Raw genomic sequence first — 27,878 nt, forward strand, 5'->3', positions numbered from 1 at the left:
GGTGGGGGGGTCACTGCTGTTTCGGTGACATTGGGGGGTTGGCTGCATAGGGAGATTGACCGGCAGAGCTGAATTACTCAGCCACAGCTGCGCTGATCGATTTCCCCATGTAGACAAGCCCTGATTAGGCTGCGTTCAGAGGAACCCAGGGGAGTTACTGGGAGTCAGGGGAGTGTCAGCACCCAACTCCCCTCGGCTGCGTTGAAATTCCTGCGGCAGCCCGTGAGGTCGGTGGGGCCGCACACCTTGTGCCAGACCAGCCGTGTTTGTTTCCCGTGGGGTTGGGGTGCGTCTGACCCCTCGGAGCAGCATTTCGCCCTGGCGCTGTCTGGCCTGGGTCTAACCCCTCCCCATCCTGCTGGGAGTGGGGTTTGGTGCTGGTGGGACGTGTCCTACACTGTGGGGGATGGGATGTAGGAGCCCCAGCCCCACTGATTTCAATGGGGTTTGGGCTCCTGAGTCACTAAGGTGCTTCTGAGAGTCCCACCCTCATATGGCCAAGTCCTCGGGGGAGGCGGCACAGGGATCTGAGCCCCGGGGAGCAGTGACCAGCCCTGACCCCCGCTGGCTCATACTGCGCCGTCCCTCACACCAGGCAAAGTGCAGCCGCTCGGCTGGGGCAGCGTCGCCCCCACCCTGCAGCAGGGTAAACACTGACACGAGGGGCCTGGGGGGGGGGTCAGGGCCGGAGACGCTAACACCCCCCTTCTCCTTCTCCCTCCTAGGAAGCGACCAGGGATCCAACACCTGTGTCAAGGGTAAGTGAGGGGGACACCAGCTGGGGGGTAGATCCCTGCCCAGAGCCCCCCAGGCCCTGACCCTCTGACCAGCTGGCCCCAGGGAGCCATGCCCTGATCTCCCTGCAGTGGGGGTGCTGAGTGCGGGGGTGGGTCTGCATCTCCCCTCTGCAGGGAGGGGTTCCAGGCCACAGGGACTCCGGGAGGGGGTCGGGGTGTCCCTGGCTCTAGGGGAAGGGGCTGGGATGCGTCACAGATGCTGTGCTGGGCACCGGGAGCAGTGGTCACTGTCGCTCAGTGGGACAGTGATTGGCTTTCCGGTCTCCTCCCCCTCGGCGCGGGATGTAGCACCCAGCCAGAGCTTCACCCCGAGCGCCAGGTGAGCCCAGTACCGTAACTGGCACTGCTGGGTCTGCTCACCTTGACCCCAGCACTGATTGTCCGTCTCATTTCTGCAGCGTAACGGAGCCCGTCAGCCCTGGCTGGGGGATCCCAGACACGAGATGGGACCGGAGCAGATCAGGCTCCTGGGAATGAAACAGCTCAGCAGCACCTTCCACAACCTGCTTAAAGCCTTTGCCTTGATTGTACCCGAGCCAAACGCCCGCCTGTGAGAGAACTGAACTCTCCGTGGCTGCAGACAGCCAGGGATGGTCGGGGTCGCTTAGTGTTTGATTGCTACAGAACTGTCTTGTTTTAAAACTTAAATCGATGAGGATAGAAAAATAACCAGGGTTGGCTGGACTGAATTGTTAGCGATGGGCTGTACCCAGCACACACTGTCCTGTTCGCTTTGATTGTAACTTAGCCCGTTTTCTGTTTCCGTGGTGATTACGGTGTTAAGATGTTGTTCTTTTTGCTGCTGCAGCTTCCTGTGTAATGGGCTAAATCCTGCTGTCAGGGCACTGGTCACCCCAGTGTCAGGCCTTGTCTACATTGCGATTTGCACCAGTGTCACTACAGAGGTGTGAGTTTGAAGTGGGCTAGTTAAATCCCTGTGTGGACACTGAGTCTGGTGTAAGACAGGGCTTGTTTTGATTCCCAAGTGACTCAAGCGACACCAGAAAAAGCCACCTCTTCTCCCAGGATCAGTGTCCCCTAACTGATCTGGTGCACGTTTGCGTGTAGACAAAGCCTACGCTGGCGCCGATTCTGCTCCCAAATGGGTTGATTTTTGTGTGTGACAGATGAGATGTAATTTTTTTTTTGCTTAAGATTTTAAAACCAGTTTTAAATAGTAACGTTCTGTCTCTTGGCAATTTTCAGTTGGACACAATAAATGTAGGTTTGGGGTTTTAATCTCTCTCCAGCCCGTTTGGAGGATTCTGTCTGTGGCGGGTCAGAGAATGGGGGGGTTGCCTGGCAGTGCTGGGGGGCGCAGGGGCCTGGAAGGAAGGGGCTGGCGTGTGTACGTTGGGTTTGGGGTGGTCGGACGTGTTTGGGGTGAATAATGGGTGTTGGGCAGGGGTGGGACTGGGCAGCAGCGACACTGATGAGACACAGCTGCCCAGAGCCGCCCAGCCCCGAGTAACAGGGTGCCTGGGACAGGCCAAGCTGCCCCTGCTGAAGGCTCATCGGACACAGAGCAGAGATGACAGGTCAGGAACATTACAGGGCCTGTGACTCGGGGAGAGTTTCAAGAGTGCCGAAAGGATTTAGGAGCATGCATACCAGGAATCGTCAATCAGCCTGGTGCTCCTAAACCCCTTACTGCTTTGGGAAGCTCCTCACAGGTCTCTTTCCTTTAAACTCGGGATCAAATGAATCCTTGAGCAGCCAGCCCCTGAACCCCTCCTCCAGCTGGGGCAGCATGTGGAGGGGCGGGGAGTGGGGCAGCTAAGCCGGGTCCGGGGCTGGCAGCCCCTTGAATGGGGGCTGAGCCAGGCTGAGCTGCAGGAGGCTGAGGCCACCACGGCTGTAGTGCCAGTACGCCCCGCCGGGTGGGGCCGTGCAGCCTGGGCACTGCACACAGTGACCCCCCAGGCTAGGACGGGTTCAGATCCTGGAATGGGGCTGGGGTGGGGGCTGGGGGCTCTGTCAGCCTGGCGCAGGGTTAGAGGAGTGGGGCCGGCTGGGGAGACTGAATCCTTCAGAGATCAGCACCTCAGCTGGGGCCTTTCCCCCCTCCCCCTGTCGCTGACAGGGTCCGAGGGGAGGGAGATCAAACCGGGCGCTGGTTTGGGTGGGTTCTGCGCTGTTACCAGTCATGTCCCTCACCCCAGTAAATCGGTGTGTGACGTGTGCTGGGCTCTGTGGGGCTTGGGGGTTTCACAGGGACACTCGCCCGCAGGGGGATAAACCTTCGCCCGCTAAGGCCTGAGTCTCACGGGGTTTGCACCAGTGTCACTGCTTGGGTTGGGCGTGGGGGGACAGCTTGACAGGGGTAGTTCAGTTGATAGCCAGGACAGGTGTGTTGCTAGCAAGGTGCTCACACCGGGCAGTGCATATCCCCCATGTGTACAGGCCGAGCTGTATTTCACTGCAGCCACGTGCGGAACGATGCACCGCGCTGGTTACACCAGCCCGGCTGCAGAGACCAGCAGTGTGTGTGGACAGGGGTGGTGCAGGGGAGGGGAAGGAGGTGTGGACAGGGCTAATCTCCCCTTGGGAGTCTCGCTCAGACACAGGCTCTGGGGGAGGGGGGCCGGGCCAGGCCCAGTCTGGTACCTGAGGACCACCCCCCCCCCCACCTGGGGTCCAGTTTAATGGGTGGCAGGTGAGTGGGGGGGGGACAGGGGGAACTAGAGCAGGAGCCGCATTTACCAGCCCCCAGGCTTGTGCCCCTGACCTAGGCAAGGGGCTGGTGCAGCTGGGAGGCAGCCCTGACAGCGGGGGCTGGGCGTTTGCTTCATCCTCCCGTCAATGTTACTGCGGCTGGTCCCCACCGCCAGGGCGGCACCGGTGCAGCTGCTCTGCTGGGGCGCTGAGCGAACGCACCGCCTCTGCCGGCAGGAGAGCGTCTGTCTCGCACCTGAGTCGGTGCTCCGCCTCCCGGAGAGCGGACAGAAGCAGCCCCCGTGACACAGCGCTGGCGACACTGGGGGGTGGGGGGGTCGGGGATCACCCCCTGAGCGACTGACAGCCACGGGGCCCCGTTCCTTCTGCTGCGGTCCCTGGCCCAGGCAGCCAACACACCCAGGGAGGGCGTTCGTACCTTTACCCTGGGGAAGCAGAACAACCTCCTGCACCCTCCCCTGGGTGTGTGTCCCTGGGGGGCTGCCCAGACCCCCTTCCCCACCCTGCTCAGTGGAGCAGATTCGGTTCCATTCACCTACTGACTGAGAATCCCAGAGCCACAGCTCTGGGGGTGGAAGATGACCCAGAGCTGATGTAGGACCTGCCCAAAAACACCACCAGCCCCCCCACTGCTGTTACAGAGCAACAAGCCCATCCTCCAGAGCAGGGCTGGTATGAGAGACAGTTCTACAAACACTGCACCCCGCACCCCAAATCTGTCCCTCCCGCTCCCCCCTCCTTCAGCCACCTCACCGAACGCCGCAGGAGCCAGTGCTGGTTCTGCTGGCTTAGTCCACAGAGGTTCAGGAAAGAATTGTTATTGGTTAGATCGGGGGGCTGGGAGCTAGGACTCCTGGGTTCTATCCCTGGCTCTGGGATGGGAGTGGGGGGGCTAGTGGGTTATGGGGGAGCTGGGACTCCACTGACTCGCTATCTCATTTTGACACAATCATTCCCTGTTACTTTGCCTCAGTTTCCCCCTCTGGAGATCGTGATGTTGCCCAGTGGCCCAGGGGAGCGGAGAGATTCCATTCGCCTTGTTAAGTTTTGTTGAGCTCAGAGACGGTCAATGTTCCCACAGCCGCCATCGTTAACAGCCTGTCTCACCCCCCAGGCGCTCAGGCCTGTCTGACATTTCAGCGTCTGTGACCCAGTGACCCCCTGCCGGCCTGCGGCCCCTCCCCAGGGTCAGCTCTGCTCCGCCAGCCTGGGATAGAAACCGGAGTGACCCCGGCCCCGGTGCTGACAGACCCACGTGCTCGGAGCCTGGAGCGCCTCCTGCTGGCTCTCCGCAGCCGTGCGCTGGCACTGCCCGGGCCAAGCCCCAGCCACGCACTGACCCGCAATTCCCAGCTCTCCGGGCGGGTCACCGAGCACTAGCCTGACGGGGAGGCCACGTTCTTCGTTAAACACGACTGGTTCCGTGGGGCGTTACAGCCACGGACGGTTCCATCGAGCGAACGCTGCAGCCCGGGGCTGGCCCAGGAGACCAGCGACGGCGTTTCCAGCCAGAGACCGTCACAGACGCCAGTCGGATGTGTCGCCTCTTTAATGTATCTTACAAAACACTCTTCTCGCGCTCAGCCAGTCGAACACGCCTGCCCCCCCGGGACTCCCTGCGCAGAACCGACACCCCAACGCAGGCGATAAACCAGTGACCCGACATCACACACTAATCAGCCGCTGTCAGGATGGTCCATGTCACCCTGGGCCGGGGGGAGGAGGGGATGGGCCGTAAGGCTGGTGCTGGGCTCTTCCCCAGGGCGGGGCGGGGGATTACTCGGCCAGGTCTCTCTGCACCAGTCTGTAGTAGGGCCCCTTGTGCCCCATCAGCTCGGCGTGCGTCCCCTCCTCGGCCACGGCCCCGCCCTCCAGCACCACGATCCGGTCGGCGTTCTCCACCGTCTGCATGCGGTGGGCGATCACCAGCACCGTCCGGGGCCCCCGGCTCAGCACCGACTGGCGGATCTGGGGGGAGGAGCAGAGCCGCGTTAGGATCCGTCTGCACAGGATGCAGACCAGAGACACTCAGTCCAGCCGGGCTCGGAGTTCGGATCCCACCGCCCCCACCACTCACCGCGCATTCGCTCTCCGCGTCCAGCGCGCTGGTGGCTTCGTCCAGGATCAGCACGGCCGGCTGGCGGATCAGCGCCCGGGCGATGGCGATCCGCTGCTTCTGCCCTGCCGAGAGCTGCCCGCCCTTCTCCCCCACGTCTGCAGGGGGTCAGAGAGAGAGAGGGAGGGAGGGGTCAGGACTCCTGGGTTCTCTCCCCGACTCTGGGAGAGGAGTGGGGGCTAGTTGGTTACGGGGGGGGACATTTCCCAGAAGCCCTTGCAGCGCAGGCAGTGGTGACTCACCTGTCTCAAAGCCGCTGTCCAGCTCCGCGATGAAGCCAGAGGCCTGGGCCGCTCTGGCCGCCCTGGTGACCTGCTCCTCCCCGCAGCCCCCCAGCCCGTAGGCGATGTTCTCCCGGATGGAGCCGGAGAAGAGGACGGGCTCCTGCCCCACCAGGGCCACCTGCCGGCGAGAGGGGGCGGCGTTAGGAGCTGAGACCTGCCCAGCTCGTCACACCCAGTGAGCAGCAGCCCAGCCCTGCCCCCGCTGCCCTCACCTGGCGGTGCAGGTACCGGTGCTCGTACTCCCGGAGCGGGGCCCCGTCCAGCAGGATCTCCCCGGCCTGGGGCTCGTAGAACCGCTCCAGCAGCCCCACGCACGTGCTCTTCCCGCTGCCGTTCAGCCCCACCAGCGCCGTCACCTCCCCGGGGCGCAGCTCGAAGGACACGGCCTGGGACAGCGGGGAGAGTGTCAAAGTGCCTGTCACGTGGGGGGATCACAGGGGCTGGGAGCCAGGGGGATCCTCTCCCCAGGGGAAAGACCTGGGGCTGTGAGCTGGGGGATCCCCTCCCCGGGGGCTGTGAGCCAGGGAATCCCCCCCCCGGGGGAAGGGCCTGGGGCTGTGAGCTGGGCGATCCCCTCCCCGGGGGCTGTGAGCCAGGGAATTCCCCCCCCCCCGGGGGAAAGGCCTGGGGCTGTGAGCTGGGGGATCCCCCCCCCGGGGGAAAGGCCTGGGTCTGTGAGCTGGGGGATCCCCTCCCCAAGGGCTATGAGCCGGGGGTAGGGTGTAGCCGCCCCGCTGCAGGTACCTTTAGGACCTGGCGGTCCGGGCGGGAGGGGTAGGCGAAGGAGATGTCGCGGAAGGAGACGTGTCCCTGCAGCGACTCCGGCGCCCGCGTCCCGTCGGTGCGCACGGCCGGCTCCCGGTCCAGGTACTCGAACACCTTCTCCGCCGCCCCCACGTTGCTCAGCAGGTCCCCGTACATGTACACCAGGGTCTGGGCAGGAGGAAGGAATCAAAGAAAGCTGAACAGACAGAAGAGGGATGGATGGGGTGGGGGGTGAGCATAGGCGCTGACGCCATGGGTGCTGCGGAGCTGGAGCACCCACAGGGAAAAATTAGCGGGTGCTCCACACCCACTGGCAGCCAAGCTCCCCCTGCCCCTGCCCTCACCTCGCCGCCTCCTCCCCTGAGCGCGCCATGTCCCTGCTCCTCCCATTCACAGCGCTTCCCACCCGCCGCCTAACAGCTGTTTGGCGGCGCTTAGGAATTTCCGGGAGGGAGGGGGAGGAGTGGGGACACCGCGCGCTCGGGGGAGGAGGCGGTAAAGATGCAGGGTAGGGGCGGGGACTTTGGGGAAGGGGGTGGAATTGGGGCGGGGTGAGAGTGGTGCAGGGGCAGGGGTCGAGAACCCACGGGGCAGAGGGGACGTCGGCGCCTATGGGGGTGAGTGTGGGGACAGATGGACGGAGTGAGCAGGGATGTGGACGGAGGGATGGATGGGTGATGAGATGGGTGGAGAAAGGGTTGGTTTGGCACAGATGGGTGTTGTCTGGGGGAAGGATGGATGGGCGTGGGGAGAGATGGGCGGATGCACAAACAGAGGATGACGGACCAGTCACTGTGACCCTAGTACGGCCCCGTCCCTGGCGCAGGGCCCCTCACCTGCACGTAGCTGCCCACGTCCCCCTGGTAGAGGATGAAGGAGACCAGGCCACCCTTGGTCAGGAGCCCGGCGCGGATCTGCTGGTGCCCGCAGTACAGCATCAGCACCTGCACGGCCAGCTGCAGCAGCTGGGGGGGAGACAGAGTCATGTGGGGAGCAGGCAGGGAGGCATGGGGCACCCCAAACCTATAATTAACACCCCTCAGTCCCAAATGCCTGGGTCCCCCTCTCCCCAGCTCACCCACTGTCTCACTATCAGCCTTCCCCGGACACCTGGGTCCCTTGTTCTTCTCCAGCTAAGCCACTGCATCAGGAACTGCCATGCCCGGATGCCTGGGTACCCTCTCACAGGCTCCCCCATCAGAGAGCAAATCCCCTTCCTTGGACGGCTGGGTCCCCAGCTCCCAGCTCACCAGTCAGATGGTGAGCTGCCATCCCCAGATGTCTGGCCCCACTCTTGCTGGCTCCCTCGTTGGTTCATGAACCACTTCCCCCGGACACTTGGGTCCTCACTGACTCCCCCATCAGCTCCCCAGCTGCCTCCCCCGGACGCCTGGGTCCCCTCCCGGCTCACCCGGCGGAAGAGCAGGTAGAGCGCCCTCTCCAGGTCGCGGCGGTTCTTCAGCCGGTGGGTCTCGGCCAGCGCCGCCTCGTAGCGCCGCGACTCCTCCTCCTCGGTGGCGAAGCTGCGCACGGTCTCGATGGAGGAGACCGACTCGCGCACGACCTCGCCAGAGCGCGCCAGGGAGTCCTGGATCGCCCTCAGCACGGCCTGGGGGGGGGGGGCGGGGTCAGAGACCTCACAGTCAGAAGGGACCAACCCGCCCATCACGTCTGGGCTCCTGCATAGCCCCGGCCAGCAAATCACACCCGGGCCCCGGCATCCAGCCCCGTAACCCGCCTGGTGTGGAGCTCTGAGGAGCTACTCAAATCTCAATCCTCAAGTGCTGGGGAATCCACCGTCCCTGGGTCAGCTGGTCCAGTGGCTAATCCCCTCCCTGGTAAACATCTGCCCCTCGTTTCCAGTCTGAATTCGTCTGGTTTCAGCTCCAGCCACTGGCTCTGTTCTGCTTCACCTGCTCGCAGAAACCTCCTCCCAACGCGGCACTTACAGACCATGATCCAGCCCCCCGCCCCATCTCTGGGCTAACCGACGCAGACAGAGCTCCACCAGCCTCTCATGACAAGGCAGCTTCATACAGCCCAGGGTTGCCATCACCCTCTTAGCTCCAGCATCACACAGGGAGCTCACGGCCAGCTGCTTGTCCACAATCACCCCTAAATCCTTCCCAGGGTCACTGCTCTCCGGATAGAGCTCCCCACCCTGTAAGGGTGACCACATCCCTGGGACCTCGGTGTTGGCCTTGGGCCTGTCTACACAGCAGTGTTACATCAGTCAGGGGTGTGAACCTCCCTCCCCCGAGGGAAGAACGAGGCCAGCAAAACCCCCAGCGTAGAGGCAACTGTGGATGGGGGTGGCGTTCCTCGCACGGAAACACCCCTTCCGTCAGTGTCCACGTCCTGAGGCTCTGCTGGCCCAGCTATGACGACAGTCTCCGTACTGAAGACGCAGCCTTGCTGTGTTACAATTGCTGTTATTTATTTGTATTGCGGTTCCCTCAGGAGCCCCCCTCACGGATCGGGACCCCGCTGGGTCAGGTGCTGCACAGAGGCTGAACAAAGCGGCAGTCCCTGCCCCCAGCTCACAGACATCCTTGAATGTCAAAGCTCACCTCCCAGAGATCAGAGGGGCTGTGAGCCAGGGGATCCCCACCCCAAAGGCAGAGCTGGGAGCCCCAGGGTTGGTGGGTCAGTGAATTGGGGGGATCCCCTCCCTGGGAAACGGGCCGGGAGCCCCTGGGATGTGCATCTGGAGATGGGGATTTCCTCCCTGGGGGAAGGGCCAGGAGTCCTAGGGCGGGGGGGTCTGTGAGCCAAGCAATCCAGCTGGCTGTGTGTAATTGTCCCCGTCAGTATCCACCACCCACCCGGCTCAGTGTCCCCTGCAGACTTGACCAGCAATGAGTTTAACTTTCTGCCCAGATCATCAGTAACGATATTGAACAGCACCGGGCCAAGAAAAGCCCATTGGGACCCTCCAGAAACACCCCCACTGGAGGGCGACTCCCTCTGGGATCCCCGCTGCCCTGGGTCACAGGATCTCAGGGGCGGGTGGGTCTCCCCACAGAGAGACCACACACACCCCAGCTCCAGGGGGCTCCGGGACACAGGATCTCGGGGGGGGGGGTGTCTCTCCAGAGCATCCCACAGTGGGGGCATCTCCCCAGAGCCCCACAGAGAGACCACACACCCCAGCTCCAGGGGGCTCTGGGACAGAGGATCCCAGGGGTGGGGGCATCTCCCCAGCATCCCACGGGGGTGTCTCCCCTGCCCCGTACCTGGCGTCGGGCGTCGTAGAGGCTCTGGGCGGCCATGGTGAGGGGCGTCTCGAGCAGCGTGAGCAGCGTCAGGCGCCAGGACAGCCCCAGCATGAAGCCGTACAGCCCCAGCGCCTTCACCAGGCTGCGCAGGAAGATGTTGGCGTTGGCCGGCACCGAGCGGCTCATCATGGCCGCATCCGTGGAGAGGCGCGAGGTCAGCTCCCCTGGGGGGGGAGAGGGGACACAGTGAGACAAGGATCTGCCCCGGGAGGCCTGGAGCTGCTGGGGGGGCTGGGTAGGAACAGGGGGCTGTGGGGCTGCACTGGGCCATTTAATGCTGCAGCCAGCAACAAGGGCCGTGTTAATGTCCAGACCTGGGGGGAGGGGAGGCTGCCCCATGGATAGAGGGAGACTGGGGCAGGGGGAATGCTGGGGAGGAGTGTTGGGGAGAATGGGAGGGCGATGCTGGGGGCTGAGGGAGAGGGGATGCCATGGGGGTGTTGGGAGGGTGCGAGAGCAGGGCCGGGAGAAGGTGCCAAGGGGAAGATGATGCCGATGCAGGGGATGTGGGAGCTGGGCTGTAGTGGGGTGCAGCAGAGGCTGGAGGTTGGTGCAGAGGTGGGGATGGGGGAGGGGGTGCCAATAGGGTAGATGCTAGGGTTGCGGAAGCAGGAGGACGTCATTGGGGGAGGACCCACCTGTTTTGACCTGCTGGAAGAAGGCCAGGTCCTGGCGCACCAGGGAGGAGAAGAGCTGGCACCGGGTGCGGATGTTGAGACGGGAGAACGTGAACATGAAGAGCCCCCCCCGGCAGCCGGCGGCCAGGGAGCTGGGGGAGGGGACAGACAGACATGGGGGAGACTGATCCCACCCCTGGAACCAGCGCCTCATACGGAGCCCGTTCCAGATACACCATCCTCCCACCTTGCCTAGCACGGCTGGGGAACCCCAGGGCAGGGCTGGGGTCCCATGGGGGAGCAGCATGTGAGGTGGGGGGAGACCTGTGTTAGGACTGGGGTTTGGGAGCAGAAGAGGTCTCCCCAGGGCTGTGGATCAGCAAAGGGTGAAGGGTTTCTTCCAAGGGCTGGGTCCTGGGTGGCAGTGGAAAGGTGATGGGGCTTTCCTGGGGTTCTGGGGGGTCTCCCTGGGGCTGGGGGTCCCACAGGGGCACTGGGGGGCTCCCTCAGGGCTGTGGGGTCTCACCTGCCGAAGGAGGCCAGGCACATGAGGCCGATAGCGGTGGAGAAGGTATCCGGGTCATAGGCGCTGCCCAGGATGTCGATGACACGTCCCGTGTAGTAGGGGATGAACGTCTCGCCTACCACAGAGACAGGGGGTGAGAGAGAGGGGCCGTCCTGTGCGGGGGAGTCTCCTTGGATCCCCAGGGAGAGGAATCCTCCAGCAGGAGACTTTCTCATGCAACATCCCACCCTGCCACCCAGAAACTGAGACTCAACACGCTGAACCCTTTGCAAACTGCTCGCCGACCTCTGTCCATCCCCAGGCACACCCCTCCATCCCCCAGGCCCCTCCATAGCTCCCTGCAGCACTTGCCTTGGGTCTGGGACTCAGGGAACCATGCAAGGGGGCATGCTCACGTCTGCACAGACCCCACAGCCAGCTCGGTACCATTTCCCAAATCGCCCAATGAGCCGGGTGCTGGAGTCCCACTTCCAAGAGCGGCCTCGCCACTCAGTGGCCAGATTTCCCAAGGGGTTTAGGCACCTAACACTGCAGACAGGGTGCTTTTATAAATCTTACCAGGGCCCATCTGCGTGTAAACCCCTGGCTCAGTAGGAGCAAGTGACAGGGCCAAGGTCACCCAGGGACTCTGTGGCAGAGCCAGGACTTGCACCCAGGGCTCCTGGTTTAGAGGCCAGTTCCTGAGCTGCTGGGCCACTCTTGCGTGGCTCTGGCTGGAAGGTTTTGTCTGGCTCTGTTAGAAACACAGCCCCCGCCCCGCTCACACCCTGAGCCCCCTCCCCCGAAGCCTTTGAATCCGCCCCCCACACTCCCACTCACCGATCACAGCCAGGGCGAGGAAGACGAAGGCCCCGGACAGGAAGGGCACGTCGGGCCGGGACAGTCCCACCAGCCGGCGCAGGGTGGCCCTGGACTCCCGCTCCGTGTCCTCAGCACCAGGCCCCCCAGCCCTGTCCCCCTGCCCCAGGGCCCCCCAGGTGAGCTGGGCCAGCCCCACGGCCCCATAGCTCAGCAGCAGCCAGGCCCAGGGGGCGCCGGCCAGCAGGGCGGGGGGCACGTCGGGCAGGGGCAGGCAGCGCCGCAGGGTGAGGTACAGGGGGGGCAGCAGGCACAGGGCAGCCAGGGCCCTGGGGGGGGGCAGGCGGGGCCGATCCGGGGCCAGCAGCCCCCAGGCCCCCCAGAGCCCCAGGAAACGCACAGCAGCCTCCAGCCAGGTGGCCGGCAGCCCCAGGGGGGCCAGCGCGGGGACGCCCCAGCCCAGCAGGGCCAGCAGGGCCAGGTCGCAGAGCAGCAGGGGGCAGCCCAGACGCAGGGTGAGGGGCAGCGGCATGGTGGAGACTAGTCTGCAGAAAGAATGAGGGGCGTTATACAAGGCAGGGGGGCTGGGGGCCCACAGCACTGGGTGACCCCCGATGCCGTACCCCAATCTGTCCCCCAACCCTGCCCCATACCCGAATCTCTCCTATCCTGCACCCCAGTCACAATCTACCCCCAATAGCTCCATCTCCACCCTATGCCCCTGAGCTGCCCCCTACTAGCAGGGGGGCGCTCCGTCGGTCCCGGGAGGGCGGCAGGCGGCTCCGGTGGACTCCCGCAGGCGTGCCGCCCTGCTTGGGGCGGCGAAATTGCTAGAGCCGCCCCTGGGCCCCCTACCCAGCACCCCCCCGTACCCCCCACGCATTACCCCGATCCACTCCCGGTTCCCCCCGTCCCCATCCACCCCGATATGCCCCCCAGCCCCCATCACCCCTCTAGCCCCCACCCCAGCGCAGCCCGCCCTTCCCCGCCACACACTGGGGCTCTGGGGGAGGGAACAAACCACCCCCCGATCCCCGGCAATGCCCTACGCGCCCGCTGCTCCCCCGGGGCCCGGCACCTGCAGCTCCGGCTCCGGCTCCTTCTCCCGCGGCGGCAGCGCCCGGACCCCGCGAGCCAGTTTCGCTTTCGGGGGATTCCCGGGCCGGGCCCCGCCCGCTGCTGCTGCCGGCTGCGGCCGCCAGGGGGAGCCCGGGCTGCACCGGCCGCGCTCGGCTCCAGCTCCCGGCTCCATCCGGCCCCTGCACGTGTCCTGGCTCCAGCAGCGTCCTCCGGCGGAGGGGCCGGGGACCGACCTGCCCCCCATGAGCTCCAGCTGACCCGTGCAGCCCCCACCTGCAGGGCTCGGTCCCTGCGGGGAAGGGGCGCGGGCTCCGCACACAGAGGCGCTTGGCAATCAAAGGGGTCCCTGGGCTGGGCTCAGCTCCAGGCCTCTCGGGACAGAGCCGCCGAGTGAGTCCGGGTCCGGCGAGGTCAGATCCCCGCGGGTTAAACACACCCCTGGGTGGGTGTCTGAGATTCTGCTTCAAACCTCAGCTCCCGGTGGGATCCCGCCTGGGGGATGGGGCTGGGCTCCCCGGGGTCCTTTCGCTGCCCTTCGAGTGCAGAGCCTGGATCAGTTGGGGGGCTGAGTGTCAGGATTGAGGGGCACTGGCGGAGCTGTGGGCAGTGAGACCCCAGTGCTGGGTGTCACGGAGTCCCCGGGCGCTGCTCTGGAACTGCTCCCCACAAGCCAGGCAGGACTTTGGGGAGCCTCCTCTCCCTTGGAGCAGCCTGTCTGCAGGGCAAGAAGCTCCCACGGCTTCACCTCCTGGGTCTCTCCTGGGAGCATTCAGCATCCTCTGCCCCTCCGTGCGCTTCCCACAGCGAGTCCGCCCAGGCGGGGTCCTGGGGGGGCCACAGGGTCCTGCCCCCCCACTGCGCAGTCAGACGTGACTCTCAGCCAGCCGGGGACACAGAGGTTTATTCGATGACAGGAACAGGGTCTATAACACAGAGCTTGTAGGTACAGAGAACAGGACCCCTCAGCCGGGTCCATTCTGGGGGGCAGTGAGCCAGACCCCCCCGTCTGCCCTCACTCCTCGTCCCCAGCCAGCTCCAGACTGACACCCCCTCCAGCCCCTCCTCTCTGCTCAGCTCCTTTCCCGGGCCAGGAGGTCACCTGATCCCTTTGTCTCCAGCACCTTCAGCTGGCACCTTTGCAGGGGAGGGGCCCAGGCCATCAGTTGCCAGGAGACAGAGAGTCAGCCAGAAACTGAGGCTCCCCCACAGCATTCAGAGAAAACATTAAGAACTGGGTGAGTTTGGGCAGAGCTGTATGGGGGGACCCCCAGGCTGCACTAGCTGGGGAGGGTCAGACTGGGGGGCGCTGGCAGATCTGGGCGGGAAGGGAGCCCAGGGCTGGCAGCGCAGGGTTGGGGGGCACCGGCAGATCTGGGCGAATGGTTCCTGGTTTTCCTGGTGCTGCACTAACCCCCTGTGAATTTCTGTGCCTGCCTCCCATTGCCTCTGCTTCATTGTAAAAAGCAGCTCCCCTCATCAACCACCCAGATCCCCCTTCCCCCCCATTCCCGGCCCAGCAGCCGGGAGACACTTTAAATCAACGCCACACATTGGAGTTTTCACTGTTTCTCTTTATTGCATCACACACAGAAACCCGTTAACCGCATCCCCTGCTCCCTCCATCGCTCTGGCCCTGAGTCTCCTGCATCCCTGAATCCGGAGCCCCCGGTCGCTGGCCCGTCTCACTTCCTGGCCGCCAGGTACTCGTGGATCAATTGGCTGACGTCGGTCTTTTCCACCTTGATCCAGCCGGCCTCCTTCATGTGATACACTGGGGGGAGAAGGATGTGGGAGGGTCAAGGGCAGCCAGCAGGGGACCCCACAGCGCTTCCAGCCCCCAAGGAGTAAAGACATGGGACCCAGGAGTCTGGAAGGGCATCCCTAGGGTGAGCCCAGCAGTGCTCCCACCCCCCACAGAGTGAGGGGATGGGACCCAGGTATCCGGGACAGCAGTGCAGGATGCTCATCCCTGAGGAGGGATGGAACCCAGGTGTCCTGGTGCTCACCCCCAGGGGCCCCACCCCAGCCCCGATGCCTTACTGTTGACGACGCCCCCGGAGTAGGCGTCGCGGTGGGTGGCCTGGGCGATGGCGCGGCGCCCCAGGTCGTAGGCCTCCTCCACGCTCAGGTCGGGCCGGTACCCGCTGTCCATCACCCCGTAGGCGTAGCTGTTCCCGCAGCCCGTGGAGAACATGGAGCCGGAGAGACGGGTGCCATTATGGTCCACGTAGTACAGGCCGGGGCCCTGCGGGGATGGGGCAGCTGGTGAGACGTGGCTGGGACCAGCGTGGGGGCTGGGGGTGAGTCTAAGGACTGGAGCTGCCGGGGTCAGATCAGAGGTGGGGAGAAGCTCTGTGGGGCCTGAATCTCAAAGGAAAGGGGGGCCCCAATGGGGAGACTGTGGACTCTGGTGTCAGGGGGTCTTTGAGCCAGGGGAATCCCCTGTAGAGGTGAAAGTGGATGGGGACGTGGGAGGGCTGAGCTATGGGACACTGAGGCAGCCTGGGAGCCCCCTCCCATTGTGGCTTGGGGCAGGGGGCCCAGAGGGGGCTGCGGGGGGTACGGGACTGGAGGTCACAGGACAGGGCCAAGGGCCGGTACCTTCTTGTCCCAGCCGCAGATCATGCTGCCCATGGACAGCCCCATGCCCCGGTACTCGCACATCATGTTCGACAGCAGCTTGGAGGCGGCCGAGACGCTGATCCGCTCCTTGTTCCGCAGCTGGTACAGCCTGGGGTGGGGGGAGGCAGACCCCAACATGGGGTGAGTCTCGGATCCCAGACCCCTGAGCTCTCCACCTCAAACCCCTCCCCACTATGGGGTCCCCTCCTTGAGTACCCCCCCCACACACACACACATACCCCAGACCCTCCCTGAGCCCCCATCTCCTAAGTCCCCTGCCCTGCACACCCTTCCCTGCCCCCCCCTCCCCGGGCGGGCACCTGCAGTGCTTGGCGAGGAGCCGCTCCCAGTACTGGCAGTCGGCGGCGCTGCCCGACATGGTGCCCAGCAGGTAGGGGTTGATCTCGATCACCTTGTTGGCCTCCAGGGAGGCTGTAGGGAAGGAGAGACAGGCCCTGAGTGACACGGGCAGGTGGCTGGGGGAGGGTGTCGTGGTGGGGGGGGCGGGGGGGGTGCAGGGGGGGGGGGCTGGTCTGATCCTCCAGGTACATTGTGCTACAAGAGCATTTGGGGTCACGAGCTGGGTCAGGTCTAGGCCAAGGGGTGGGGTGGAGGCTCTGGGCAGAGGAATCGGGGTGGGGTGGGGAGCTGGAGCTCTAGACACCTGCTCCCACCTGCCAGGCTTCTGGACACAACCCCACATGAGGGAGGGGCGGACGGAGCCAGCCAGGCCCAAGGGGCTGTAGGGATGTGGGGGCGGGGGGAAGGGCTGGGTAAAGTGGCCCAGGAGGGGAGAGCTGGGGGCTTGGTCTCACCGATGTAGCTGCCGGCCGATGCCCGGGAGTCAACAGCCACGACGACCCCGTGCTGGAATTTGAAGGCCAGGGTGGTGGTGCCGTGGGCCAGCTGGATCCGCACCCGGTCCCGGCCCTCCTCCGAGTACGTCTGCAGGAACTGGGCCGGCTGGGAGATGGTGAGGGGGCTCTCCAGCCCTGCCCCACTGCCCAGAGCAGTACCCCCTCCCTGCCCCCATGGCACTTCCTCCTCTGCCCCACCACCAGGGCATTGGTCCCATCCTACCCGCCCCTGCCCAGAGCAGTACCCCCTCCCCCCCATGGCACTTCCTCCTCTGCCCCACCACCAGGGCACTGCCCCACTTCCCACCTCCACCCCTACTGCACAGCCCCCAGCCCCCTCGGGCACTACCCCCGGGCGCTGCCCTCTCCCTGCCCCCGCACTGACCTGCTCCCCCCTGGGCAGGGCCAGCTCGGGCGCCCGCAGGCCGAAGCTGTAGTGGTCGGGTCCCCGGGGCGCAGCGGCGGCTCCGGGGGGGGGCCAGTCCCAGCCCCCCCGGGGGGCCCCGCAGACTTCAAACAGCGCCATCCGCCTTCCTGCGCCTCCCGCCCGGCTCTGAGCGGCGGGGGAAGAGAAACCGAAAGCGGCAGCTGGGGAGGGACCGTCCCGCCCGGCCCGGCCAAGGGCGCGCTGGAGAGGGGCGCACGGGGCGCCCTGGGGAGGGGCGCAGGGGGGGCCCTGGGGAGGGGCGCAGTGGGAGGGGGTGAGAGCGCAGGGGGGGGCCAGGGGGAGTTGGGGGTGCGGGGGGCTCGTAGGGGAGGGAACATCTGGGCATTGGCGGGCGCAGCGGGGCCAACACGGTCCAGGGGCGCATGGAGCGGGGCTGAGGGCGCAGGGGAGTCCTGGGGGAGGGGGCGAACGGAGAGCGCACGGGGAGGGGATGAGAGCGCGGGGTGTCCCGGCGGAGGGGACGCAGGGCTGGCGGGTTCCGGGGGGCTCTTAGGGGAGGGAACATCTGGGCATTGACAGGCGCGGGGGGGCCAGCACGGTCCAGGGGCGCATGGAGAGGGGCTGAGGGCGCAGGGGGGTCCGGGGGGGGCGCAGTCCAGAGGCTGCTCCAGGGAAGTCCTTGGGGGGGCGGGGCCCTGGGCAGCCAGCGGGGAATGTGGCACCGAAGGGCGCAGGGATCCCTCCACGGGGGGCGCAGGGGGTTCCCAGCAGCCACGGACCGGCCACGCGACCCCCTACAGCAGTTGGGGGGGGGGGCTGTGACTCTCCCTGCGCTGCCCCCATCCGCCCCCAGGGGCGCTGCTCCGGCGCTGGGCGCACACGAGGGGGCGGGGGATGGGGCAGCTCTAACCTGGGGCAGGCCGATCTGCCTGGTAACTACTGACGCGGGTCCCCCCCTTGGGCGGGGCTCGGCTAATGACACCTCCCCCCCTCCGGCACTGCCCCGGGGCGTTCGCAGCTCCCCGCCCCCAGCACTGCCCCGCCCTGTGCCCAGCCTGGGGCGTTGCAACGCTCAGACCCAGCAGTTGGCACGGGCTGCTTGGCACCCTGGGGTCCCCCCACGGTGGGCAGGGACCCCCCCAAGGGCACAGGGGGAGGGACACAGCAGCGTGTTCCAAGGGGGATCCTGCCCCCAGGGGGTTCCAGGCGCCTGGATGTGAGGCCGGGCCCTGGGCTGACCTGGTGCTGCGGAAGGGGGGGCAGACCCCAAGGATCAGGCAGGAAACTCATGAAAAAACAGACACTTTATTACACACAAGCCAGACAAACACCAGCCGCCCCACCCCTCGCTCGCCCCCCTCGGCTCCCCCAGCACAGCCCCCCTGCTGGGGAAGGGCCCCGGTGTCTCTGCAGCACGATGGGTCTCGGAGCTGGGGTTTGTCCAGAGATGGAGCCCCCTGCGCACCCTCTGGTCCCGTGTCCTGTGCCGGCTCCCCAGGGCGAAGGAGCCGCATATGGGGGGGAAGCTCTGAGAACCCCCCCACCCTGGGGAGGAGCCACGCGTGCAGGAGGGGCTGAAACCCCCCTCCCTGGAGGATCCCCGCGGTGCCAGCCTCACGGCCCCCCAGCCCCCAGCCCCTCCTCGGAGCCGCCCCCCTGGTCCCCGTTGAGCTGTTTCTGCGCCAGGCGCCAGTAGCTGCCCCGGCGCGCCAGCAGCTCCCGGTGGGTGCCCTGCTCGCGGATCTCCCCGTCCTCCAGCACCAGGATGCGGTCGGCTCGCTCCACGGCGCTCAGGCGATGGGCGATGAGCAGCACCGAGCGCCCGGCCCGGGCGCCCTCATAAATCTCCTTCTCCACCTGCAACGGCAGACGCCCGGGGTAACGAACAGCCTCATGGGGGGCTGTGTAGGGAACCCCCCTTCACCGGCTCCCCCCAACCCCTGCCCCAGCCAATGGAGTCTCTGTCAATGCCCCTCACTCCCGACCCACAACCCCCTGCTAGCCCTGAGCTCCCCCCAGCTCTGCCACTGCCCCTCACTCCCAGCCTGCCACCCCCCCATCACTCACCCGCAGCTGACTCTCCGTATCCAGGGCGCTGGTGGCGTCATCCAGGATCAGCACTCGGGGGTCCCGGAGCAGGGCTCGGGCGATGGCCACCCCCTGCCTCTGCCCCCCCGAGATCTGCCCCCCCATCTCCCCAACATCTGTGGGGGGAGAGCGGAGGTCAGTGCCCTGTGTGTGAGTAGCCCCCCTACCCCCTGCTCCATCCCCCCTAACACACACCCTGGGGCAGGGCTGGGTGCTGGCTACTGTGTCGTGGCCTGTGGGGCAGGGTTCTGGGGTTGCTAGAGGGTTTACTGGGGGGTCATAGGCTGGGATATGGGCTGGTGCCTGTGCTGTGGCCAGGGGGGAAGAGAAGGGGGCAGCTGGGGTCCCGGGGGGTTGGGGGTCACAGGGAGATACTAGGGGAGGGGTCTAGGGTTCCCAGGGGAGTGGGGGAGTCCCTGGGGTGCTGGGGAGGGGTATAGGGGTCCCAAGGGGGTGTATAGGGCTCAGTACCTGTGTCATAGCCGTGGCTGAGCTGGGCGATGAAGCCGTGGGCGTTGGCGCGCTGGGCAGCCCCCGTCACCTCCTGGCGGCTGCGCCCCCCCAGCCCGTAGGCGATGTTCTCGTGCAGCGAGCGGGCGAACAGCACCGGCTTCTGGCTCACCAGCGCCACCTGCGGGCGAGGGGAGATCGAGTGGGACCGGGAGATCGAGGGGCTGAGAACGCACAGACTCACCGCACCTAACGGGGGGCTGACAGAGGCTGAGGGGCCCCGGGGACCTAGTGTGGGGCTGGCTGGAGCAAGGGCCCCCCGAGAGGATCCTGCTGCCGGGGTCTTCCCCTCCCCAGTGTCTGGGATCCCGGCCCCACGTGGGGGGAGGGAGGGAGGTGGGGCGATGCCCCAGACACTGACATGCCAGGGGGTGTGGAGACACCTGAGCGGGGTAGGAGGGTACAGGGGGTACCTTGCTGTGCAGGTAGCGATGGGGGAAGGGGATGCTGGAGGAGGGGGTGGCAGGGGGGTACCTTGCTGTGCAGGTAGTGATGGAGGAGCAGTGGGGTGGCAGGGGTGCCTTGCAGTGCAGGTAGCGATGGGAAGCGGGGTGGTGGCAGGGGTACCTTGCTGTGCAGGTAGCAATGGAGGAGCAGTGGGGGTAGCAGGGGTGCCTTGCTGTGCAGGTAGCGATGGGGAGCAGTGGGGTGGCAGGGGTACCCTGCTGTGCAGGTAGCGATGGAGGAGCAGTGGGGTGGCAGGGGGTACCTTGCTGTGCAGGTAGCGATGGAGGGAGCAATGGGGTGGCAGGGGTACCTTGCTGTGCAGGTAGCGATGGGGAGCAATGGGGCGGCAGGGGTACCCTGCTGTGCAGGTAGCGATGGAGGAGCAGTGGGGTGGCAGGGGGTACCTTGCTGTGCAGGTAGGGATGGGGAGCAGTGGGGGTGGCAGGGGTACCTTGCTGTGCAGGTAATGGTGCTCGTACTCCTGCAGGTCCCGCCCGTCCAGCAGCAGGCGCCGCGCTGGGGCTCGTAGAAACGCTCCAGCAGGGCCACCAGCGCCGTCTTCCCTGCGCCCGACGGGCCCACCAGTGCCGTCACCTCCCCGGGGCGCAGCTCCAGAGACACCCCCTGCAGGGGAGGGGGGTTAGACATGGGGGACCTCCGCACCCTCCCCTATACCCCATCCTCCCCTTCCCCTTGGCTCTGCCCCACAACCCCAGTCTGACCCCTGATCCTCCTCCCTGCAGCCCCCAGAACCCCTCCAGCTACTGCTCCCCGCATCCTTGGTTCTGCTCGGGATCCCCCGAATTCCCACCCCTGACCCAGACTCTGCGCTGGGTCCCTCCACCAGGTACCTTGAGCACGGGGGTGTCGTCCCGGCCGGGGTAGGAGAACCAGACGTCCTGCACCTGGAGGTGCCCGCGCAGGGCAGGGGGGGCCAGCGTCCCGGGGGGGCTGATCCGGGGCGTCCGCTCCATGTACTCAAAGATCTTCTCTGAGGAGCCCACGGCCTTCTGCACGCTGGGGTAGACGGAGAGCAGCACCTGGGGGGCAGGGGGGGACAGGCTGGGTGAGCTCCCCCCACAGCCCCCCACTCACTCCCCATCACTGGGGCAGACAGGGAGCAGCACCTGGGGGGCAGGGGGGGACAGGGCTGGGTGAGCTCCCTCCAGAGCCCCCATTCACCCCCCATCACTGGGGCAGACAGGGAGCAGCACCTGGGGGGCAGGGGGGGACAGGCTGGGTGAGCTCACCCCACACCCCCACTCACCCCCCCATCACTGGGGCAGATGGGAAGCAGCACCTGGGGGGCACGGAAGGTCAGGGCTGGGTCTGGCCCCCCATAGCCCCCATCCCCATCCCCAGGCAGGTGGCCAGCAGCCCCTGGGAATGGGGGAGCCCCCCACACACACACTCACCTCCACGGCCGTGGTGAACTGCATCTCGTAGAGGACAAAGGTGACCAGGTGCCCGGTGCTGACGGCCCCGGCGGTGACCAGCCGCCCCCCGTAGTACAGGATCCCCACCTTCAGCGCCAGCCCCGACAGCTGGGGGGACAGAGCGTTAATGGGGGGCTGCCCTCCACCCCGGGAGCTCTGGGGGGCTCCCACCCTATGGGGGAGCGATGGGGGCTCAGAGCTTTGGTCAAGGCTGGGGGACCCCACCCTGACGGGGAGAAGGGGCCCAGCCTGACTCCCCCGGGGGGGCCCCTTTGCCCTTCCCTGGCCCCCTCTGCCACCTCCCCATCCCCCAGAGATACCCCGTCTGACCCTGAGCATCACACACCCCCCCCCCCCGCTCCCTGCCACGGCCCTGGGATACCAGGCCCCGCCCCCCCACCCCAGGGATAGTGCCCCCTGCCCCCTGCCCCCAGGGTTACCACACTCCCCTGCCCCCTTGGTACAGTCTGCCAGCACCTTCCCCCGGCTGCACCCTGCCTCTGCACCCCCATTGCCATGGCAGCCCTCCAACCCTCGTTGCCGTGGCGCCTCCCCCCCGTTGCCGCGGCGCCCCCGTGACGCCCCCTTACGCTGTTGGTCCACATGGAGGCGGCGTAGGCGGCTGCCTCCTGCTGGTTGAGCCGGTAGGTCTCCTGCAGCCGCTGCCCGTAGCGCCGGGCGGCCCCCTCCTCGTTGGCGAAGCTGCGCACCGTGGGCATGGCCTGGAAGGTCTCCACCGCCACCTCGTTGGCCTTGGCCAGGGACTCCTGCACCCGCTGTGCCAGGCTCTGGGGGGGGCAGGGGGTCAGAATAGGGGGCTCTGGGCACCTGTCCGCCTCCATCCCCCTGCCCAGCCCCAGATCTGTTTCCGAGTCGCTGCCCCCAGGGTAGAGCCCCCAGCCTGTGAGTCCGGCCGGCGTTCCTCACTCCCAGCCGTACATGTACACGGAGCCGAATTAAAACACGGATCGTTTGCCTGCACCCGGCTTACCCAGCGACCTGCCCCGCGTCACTGACCCGACACTTTCTTTTCTACCCCTGCCCAGTTTGTGTGTCATTTGCAGACTCTCTCAGTACGGGTTGGTGTCAGAGCAGCAGCCGTGTCAGTCTGTATCCGCAAAAAGAACAGGAGAACGTGTGGCACCTTAGAGACTAACACATTTATTTAAGCAAAGTAACAGAACCCCACTAGCCGTCACCTCCAGCCCCAGCTAAAACCTCTCCAGCGCATCATCAGAGATCTACAACCTACCCTGAAGGACGATCCCTCACTCTCACAGACCTTGGGGGACAGGCCAGTCCTCACTTACAGACAGCCCCCCAACCTGAAGCACATACTCCCCCCGCAATCACACACCACAGAACAAAAACACTAACCCAGGAACCTATCCTTGCAACAAAGCCCGATGCCAACTCTGTCCACATATCTATTCAAGTGACACCATCATAGGAGCTAATCACATCAGCCACACCATCAGGGGCTCGTTCACCTGCACATCTACCAATGTGATATATGCCATCATGTGCCAGCAATGCCCCTCTGCCATGTACATTGGCCAAACCGGACAGTCTCTACGCAAAAGAATAAATGGACACAAATCTGACATCAGGAATCATAACATTCAAAAACCAGTAGGAGACACTTCAACCTCCCTGGTCACTCAGTAACAGACCTCAAAGTCGCAATTATTCAACAAAAAAACTTAAAAACCAGACTCCAACGAGAAACTGCAGAACTGGAATTATTTTGCAAACTGGACACCATTAAATTAGGCTTGAATAAAGACTGGGAGTGGATGGGCCATTACACAAAGTAAAAACTATTTCCCCCTGCTAATTTCCCCCCTACTGTTACTCACACCTTCTTGTCAACTGAGCCATCCTGATTATCACTACAAAAGTTTTTTTTCTCCTGCTGACAACAGCCCACCTTAATTGATTACACTCGTTATAGTTAGTATGGTAACACCCATTGTTTCATGCCCTCTGTGTCTATCTCTCTTCCTACTGTATGTTCCACTCCAGGCATCCAATGAAGTGGGTTTTAGCCCACGAAAGCTTCTGCCCAAATAAATGTGTTAGTCTCTAAGGTGCCCCGAGTTCTCCTGTTCTTTTCTCAGTGAGGGTTGTAGGTTTTCTTCCAGATCATGGATAAGATGTTAAATAGCACAGGGCCAAGCACCGATCCCTGGGGGCCCCACTAGAACCCCCCCTCCCCCAAATGTCGATTCCCCATTTACAGTTACATTTGGAGACCGATCAGTTAGCCAGTTTTTAGCCCATTTTGTGTGGATCCTGGGCACCCACAGGCTGCCGTGGGGGGTGGGAAGGAGGGGCCGTGGGGAGCAGTGCAGAGGGGGCCGATGGGAGGGGTGGGGGACGGGGGGGAGATAGGATGGCGGGGGGAGGGGCAGTACCGGGTGGGATTTCCCGGAGAGCTTGGGCACCAGCAGGACGCGGGGCCGCGCGGGGTGCGGGCAGGGGGCTGAGCGGGGCAGGGAGCTGGGGGCAGGTTGTGGGGTGGGGCACTGGGGGCAGGTTGGGGGCAGGGGCTGAGCAGGGTGGGGGCTGGGGACAGGCTGGCAGGCAGGGGCTGAGCAGGGTGGGGGCTGGGGGCAGGGTGGGGGCAGGGGCTGAGCAGGGTGGGGGCTGGGGGCAGGTTGGGGGGCAGGGGGCTGAGCAGGGCGGGGGGCTGGGGACAGGCTGGCAGGCGGGGGGCTGGGGGAAGGTTGGGGGGCTGGGCCAGGCTGTGGGGCGGAGGGGCGGTACCTGGTGGAATTTCCCGGAGAGCTTGGGCACCAGCAGGACGAGGGGCAGCCCCACGGCAGTGAGGAGCGCCAGGCGCAGCGACACCTGCAGCATGAGGCCGAAGAGGAAGACTCCCCGCATCCCGTACCACATCAGCAGGTTCAGCTTCTCGCTCAGCGCCTCGCTCATGGCGTCCGTGTCGGCCGTCACCCGCGACGTGACGTCCCCTGGGCGGGGGCAGCGGGGCAGGGTCAGTGGGGGGGACGGATCCTGGAGCGATTCCACAGGGACCCGTCCAGCCACACGTCAGCCTTGTTCCTACTCCCTCCATCCCTCCCTCCTTCACAGCGTATCCATCCCTCCCTCCTTCACAGCGTATCCATCCCTCCATCCTTCCTTCATTCACAGCGTATCCATCCCTCCATCCTTCCTTCATTCACAGCGTACCCAGCCAGCCAGCCCTGCTCAGGTAGGGCCAGTGGGGGGGTGGGGGTGGGGAGCCCTAGAGAGGAAGGAGGGAGCTTGTGACAATGGGGCAGGGCCTGGCTGTGGGTTGGGGCAGGGGGAGGAGCCCGGGGGGTATCTGTGGGGTCAGTGTGGGGGGGCTCAGGGTGGGGAGCCCTGGGTTGGGGTCTGTGGGGTCGGGGTCCCGTACCAGTGCGGGTGGCCTGGAAGCCGATCTCCGGGTGCAGGATGGGCGGGGGGGATCTGGGGGTGTGTCTGTGGGGTCGGTGTGGGAGGGCTCAGGGTGGGGAGCCCTGGGTTGGGGTCTGTGGGGTCGGGGGTGTCCTGTACCAGTGCGGTTGGCATGGAAGCCGATCTCCTGGTGCAGGACGGAGGGGGATCTGGGGGCTGTCTGTGGGGTCGGTGTGGGGAGGGAGCTCAGGGTGGGGAGCCCTGGGTTGGGGTCTGTGGGGTCGGGGGTGTCCCGTACCAGTGCGGTTGGCATGGAAGCCCATCTCCTGGTGCAGGATGGGAGGGGGGGATCTGGGGGGGGTGTCTGTGGGGTCGGTGTGGGGCAGGGGGCTCAGGGTGGGGGGGAGCCCTGGGATGGGGGGTCTGGGGGGTCGGGGGGGTGTCCTGTACCAGTGCGGTTGGCATGGAAGCCGATCTCCTGGTGCAGGATGGGAGGGGGGGAGTCTGGGGGGGTGTCTGTGGGGGCGGTGTGGGGCAGGGTGTGACAGAGCAGGGCGGATTTGACCCAGGAAGGTTGCAGGGGAGTTACACTGGGGATGGGAAGGAAGCTCCCTGAGCTGTAACCTGAGCCAGGAGGGGGTGGGGAGAAGTGACACCTTCTGCCGGGAGACTGAACAAAGGGAGGAGGAGCAGAGGGGAGGGGCAGAGAGCGGCTGGAGGAGGTTTTTGTTTTTCAGTCTTGGGCTGGGGGGTGCAACGCAGGGAACCCCAAGCTGGAGTCTAAGCTCCCTGAACCACCCCCCCTCCCCGAAGGACTTGACTGAGGGGTCCTGGCTGTACCTACAAGCCCTGCTGGGGACCGTGTCCTGTCGGCTAATAACCCTTCTGTGTTCCTGGCTGGCTGAGAGCCCCCGGGAATCACAGGAAGTGGGGGGTGCAGGGCCCGGACTCCCCCTCACTCCGTGACACAGGGGCGGGACAGTCTGTGGGGTGGAGGGGTCCCATACCAGTGCGGTTGGCGTGGAAGAAGCTGATCTCCTGGCACAGGATGCAGGGGAGCCCTGGGGAGGGGAGGTCTGTGGGGTCAGTGTGGGGCAGAGGCAGGGGGGTCTGTGGGGCAGGGGAGGGGTCCCGTACCGGTGCGGTTGGTGTGGAAGAAGCCGATCTCCTGGCGCAGGACGGAGCTGAAGACCCGGCTCTGGATTCGCATGTGAATCCGGTTCATGGTGCCGTTATAGAGACAGTCGGACACAAACTCTGTCACTGCGCTGTGGGGGTGAGGGGCAGTGGTCAGTGCTGGGGCTACTGCCTGCCCCCCGACTCCCTGCTCCCCAAACCCAGCCACCATCCCCCCAGACCTGCCCCCCAACTCCCATCCCCCCAAACCCAGCCACCATCCCCCCAGACCAGCCCCCACCTCCCTGCTCCCCCAAACCCAGGCACCATCCCCCCAGACCTGCCCCCCAACTCCCCACCCCCACAAACATCCAGCCCCAAACCCAGCAACCATCCCCAGACCCATCCCCAAACTCAGCAACCATCCCCAAACCTGCCCCTGACTCCCTGCCCCCAAACCCAGCCACCAACCCCTAAACCTTCCCCAACTCCCCACCCCACAAACACCCAGCCCCCAAACCCAGCAACCATCCCCAGACCAGCCCCGACTCCCTGCCCCCAAACCCAGCCACCAACCCCAGACCTGCCCCCGACTCCCTCCTCCCCAAACCCAGCCACCATCCCCAGACCTGCCCCCAGTTCTCTGCTCCCCAAACTCAGCCACCATCCCCTAGACCTGCCCCCAACTCCCCACCCCCACAAACACCCAGCCCCAAACCCAGCAACCATCCCCAGACCCATCCCCAAACTCAGCAACCATCCCCAGACCTGCCCCCAACACCAAGCCCCAAAACTCAGCAACCATCCCCAGACCTGCCCCCAACACCCAGCCCTCCAAATCCAGTCAGAATCGCCCCAGACCTACCTCCCAGTTCCCTGTCCCCCCAACACAGCCACGATCCCCCAGACATGCCCCTGAATTCCTGCAGGGATCTTGTTATACAGATCCCCGGACACATGACCCCAGCTCCCCTCCACCCCCCATGACCCCCCTCTTCTCCCCATGCTCCATACACGTTGCCCCACCCCCGTGACCCCAGCTCCCCCAGCCCTACCTGCCGACTGTGATGAGGGACCTGGCCCAGATGGCCCGGACGAAGGCCGAGGGGTCGTCCTCGCTCACGATCCAGTCAGTCATGCGCCCTGTGTAGTAGGGGATCGCCATCTCCCCTGCAACCCAACAGCACCTGGGGTCAGGACTCCTGGGTTCTCCAGGAGGGGAGTAGGGACTGGTCAGTTAGAGTGGGGGGAGGGGCGGGGCTGGGAGCCAGGACTCCTGGGTTCTCTCCCCGGCTCTGGAGGGGAGTGGGGGCTGGTGGGTTAGAGCAGGGGGGGCTGGGAGCCCAGACGCCTGGGTTCTCTCCCAGTTCTGGGAGGGGAGTGGGGTCTGGTGGTTAGAGTCCAGCGAGGCCACCTCTCACCCACTCAGGGTCATTTCCTATATTTGTGCAGCCTTCATTCTGTGAGTGTGCAGACACTACTCACACTGGGCCCAGGACCCTGTGACCCCCGCCCCCCGCACACACACACACACACACACACACACACACACACACCCCATCGGAGGGCCCAGTCATGCACACCGGACTCAGGGTCAGGGCCCCGTCGCGCCGGGCGCTGCACAGACAGGAAGAGACAGTCTCTGCCCAGAAACACCCAGCTGGTTTCTGTGCGATCTGGCCCCTGGGCAGGGACCGGCTGGCTCAGGGAGGCAGGGACTGGACCCGGGGCCTCTCCCCCTCGCGCCCGCAGCCCCCGTCCCCCGACTCACCGAGCGAGGAGAGCACCAGGAACCCCGCGACGGCCACGAAGCGCAGCAGGTCGGGCCTCACGCAGGCCAGCAGCCGGCCCAGCGAGGCCGAGGGCCCCGGCTCCCCCCTGCCGGCGGGGAACAGCTGGTGCCAGAGCGCGGCCGCCAGCCCCGCCGCGCCGTAGGTCAGGCCGAAGACGTCCCCTCGCCCCAGCCGTGCAGCAGCTCCGAGGCGCCGGGGCTGGGCCAGCGCCTGCAGGGTCACGTAGCCGGGCAGCAGCAGGCTGAGCAGGGCGGCCAGGGCAGCAGCGCCTCCCGCAGCCCCCGGGCAGCCCCTGCCCCC

General features: G+C 65.5%; 3 protein-coding genes across 3 annotated transcripts in view; 1 reads left to right on the forward strand and 2 right to left on the reverse strand.

Annotated features, from left to right (window-relative positions):
• LOC120393308 (major histocompatibility complex class I-related gene protein-like) overlaps window positions 1-2,042 on the forward strand; it is a 112,430-nt gene extending 110,388 nt beyond the window's left edge. Inside the window, exons 8-9 of the mRNA XM_039517840.1 lie at window positions 726-758; window positions 1,196-2,042. Of these exons, the coding sequence (XP_039373774.1) occupies window positions 726-758; window positions 1,196-1,200 (38 nt within the window). The 3' untranslated portion in view covers window positions 1,201-2,042. The remainder of the gene's footprint in view (window positions 1-725; window positions 759-1,195) is intronic.
• Window positions 2,043-4,652: 2,610 nt separating this feature from the next.
• Window positions 4,653-27,658, reverse strand: LOC120393299. The gene is given in 28 exon segments (XM_039517826.1): window positions 4,653-5,441; window positions 5,551-5,687; window positions 5,832-5,991; window positions 6,086-6,259; window positions 6,618-6,806; window positions 7,475-7,603; window positions 8,050-8,247; window positions 9,875-10,080; window positions 10,555-10,685; window positions 11,060-11,174; window positions 11,879-12,486; window positions 14,624-14,708; window positions 14,978-15,182; window positions 15,539-15,668; window positions 15,880-15,991; window positions 16,375-16,559; window positions 18,423-18,661; window positions 18,872-19,008; window positions 19,364-19,523; window positions 20,301-20,359; window positions 20,362-20,473; window positions 20,701-20,889; window positions 21,265-21,393; window positions 21,876-22,073; window positions 24,055-24,260; window positions 25,807-25,937; window positions 26,841-26,955; window positions 27,557-27,658. Coding segments are annotated over 27 exon segments (4,626 nt in total). The 5' UTR covers window positions 26,951-26,955; window positions 27,557-27,658; the 3' UTR covers window positions 4,653-5,249.
• Window positions 14,496-16,979, reverse strand: PSMB8 (proteasome 20S subunit beta 8). Its single transcript, XM_039517842.1, has 6 exons — window positions 16,802-16,979; window positions 16,375-16,522; window positions 15,880-15,991; window positions 15,539-15,668; window positions 14,978-15,182; window positions 14,496-14,708 (listed from the first exon to the last, which is right to left on the reverse strand). The coding sequence occupies exons 1-6, from the start codon at window positions 16,940-16,942 to the stop codon at window positions 14,620-14,622; spliced, it is 825 nt and encodes a 274-aa protein (XP_039373776.1). The 5' UTR covers window positions 16,943-16,979; the 3' UTR covers window positions 14,496-14,619.
• Window positions 27,659-27,878: the final 220 nt, after the last annotated feature.

Source organism: Mauremys reevesii, unplaced genomic scaffold, assembly GCF_016161935.1.
Source record: "Mauremys reevesii isolate NIE-2019 unplaced genomic scaffold, ASM1616193v1 Contig18, whole genome shotgun sequence".
Taxonomy (NCBI): Eukaryota; Metazoa; Chordata; order Testudines; family Geoemydidae; genus Mauremys; species Mauremys reevesii.

Bases quoted from the DNA above. Each gene is read 5' to 3' on its own strand.
- PSMB8 (XM_039517842.1), bottom strand. From the start codon at position 16,942: ATGGCGCTGTTTGAAGTCTGCGGGGCCCCCCGGGGGGGCTGGGACTGG. The intron at 15,992-16,374 runs GTGAGACCAAGC...CCTTCCCTACAG, and splicing joins ATCGGCCGGCAGCTACATCG to CCTCCCTGGAGGCCAACAAG. The intron at 14,709-14,977 runs GTAAGGCATCGG...TTCTCCCCCCAG, and splicing joins CTCCGGGGGCGTCGTCAACA to TGTATCACATGAAGGAGGCC.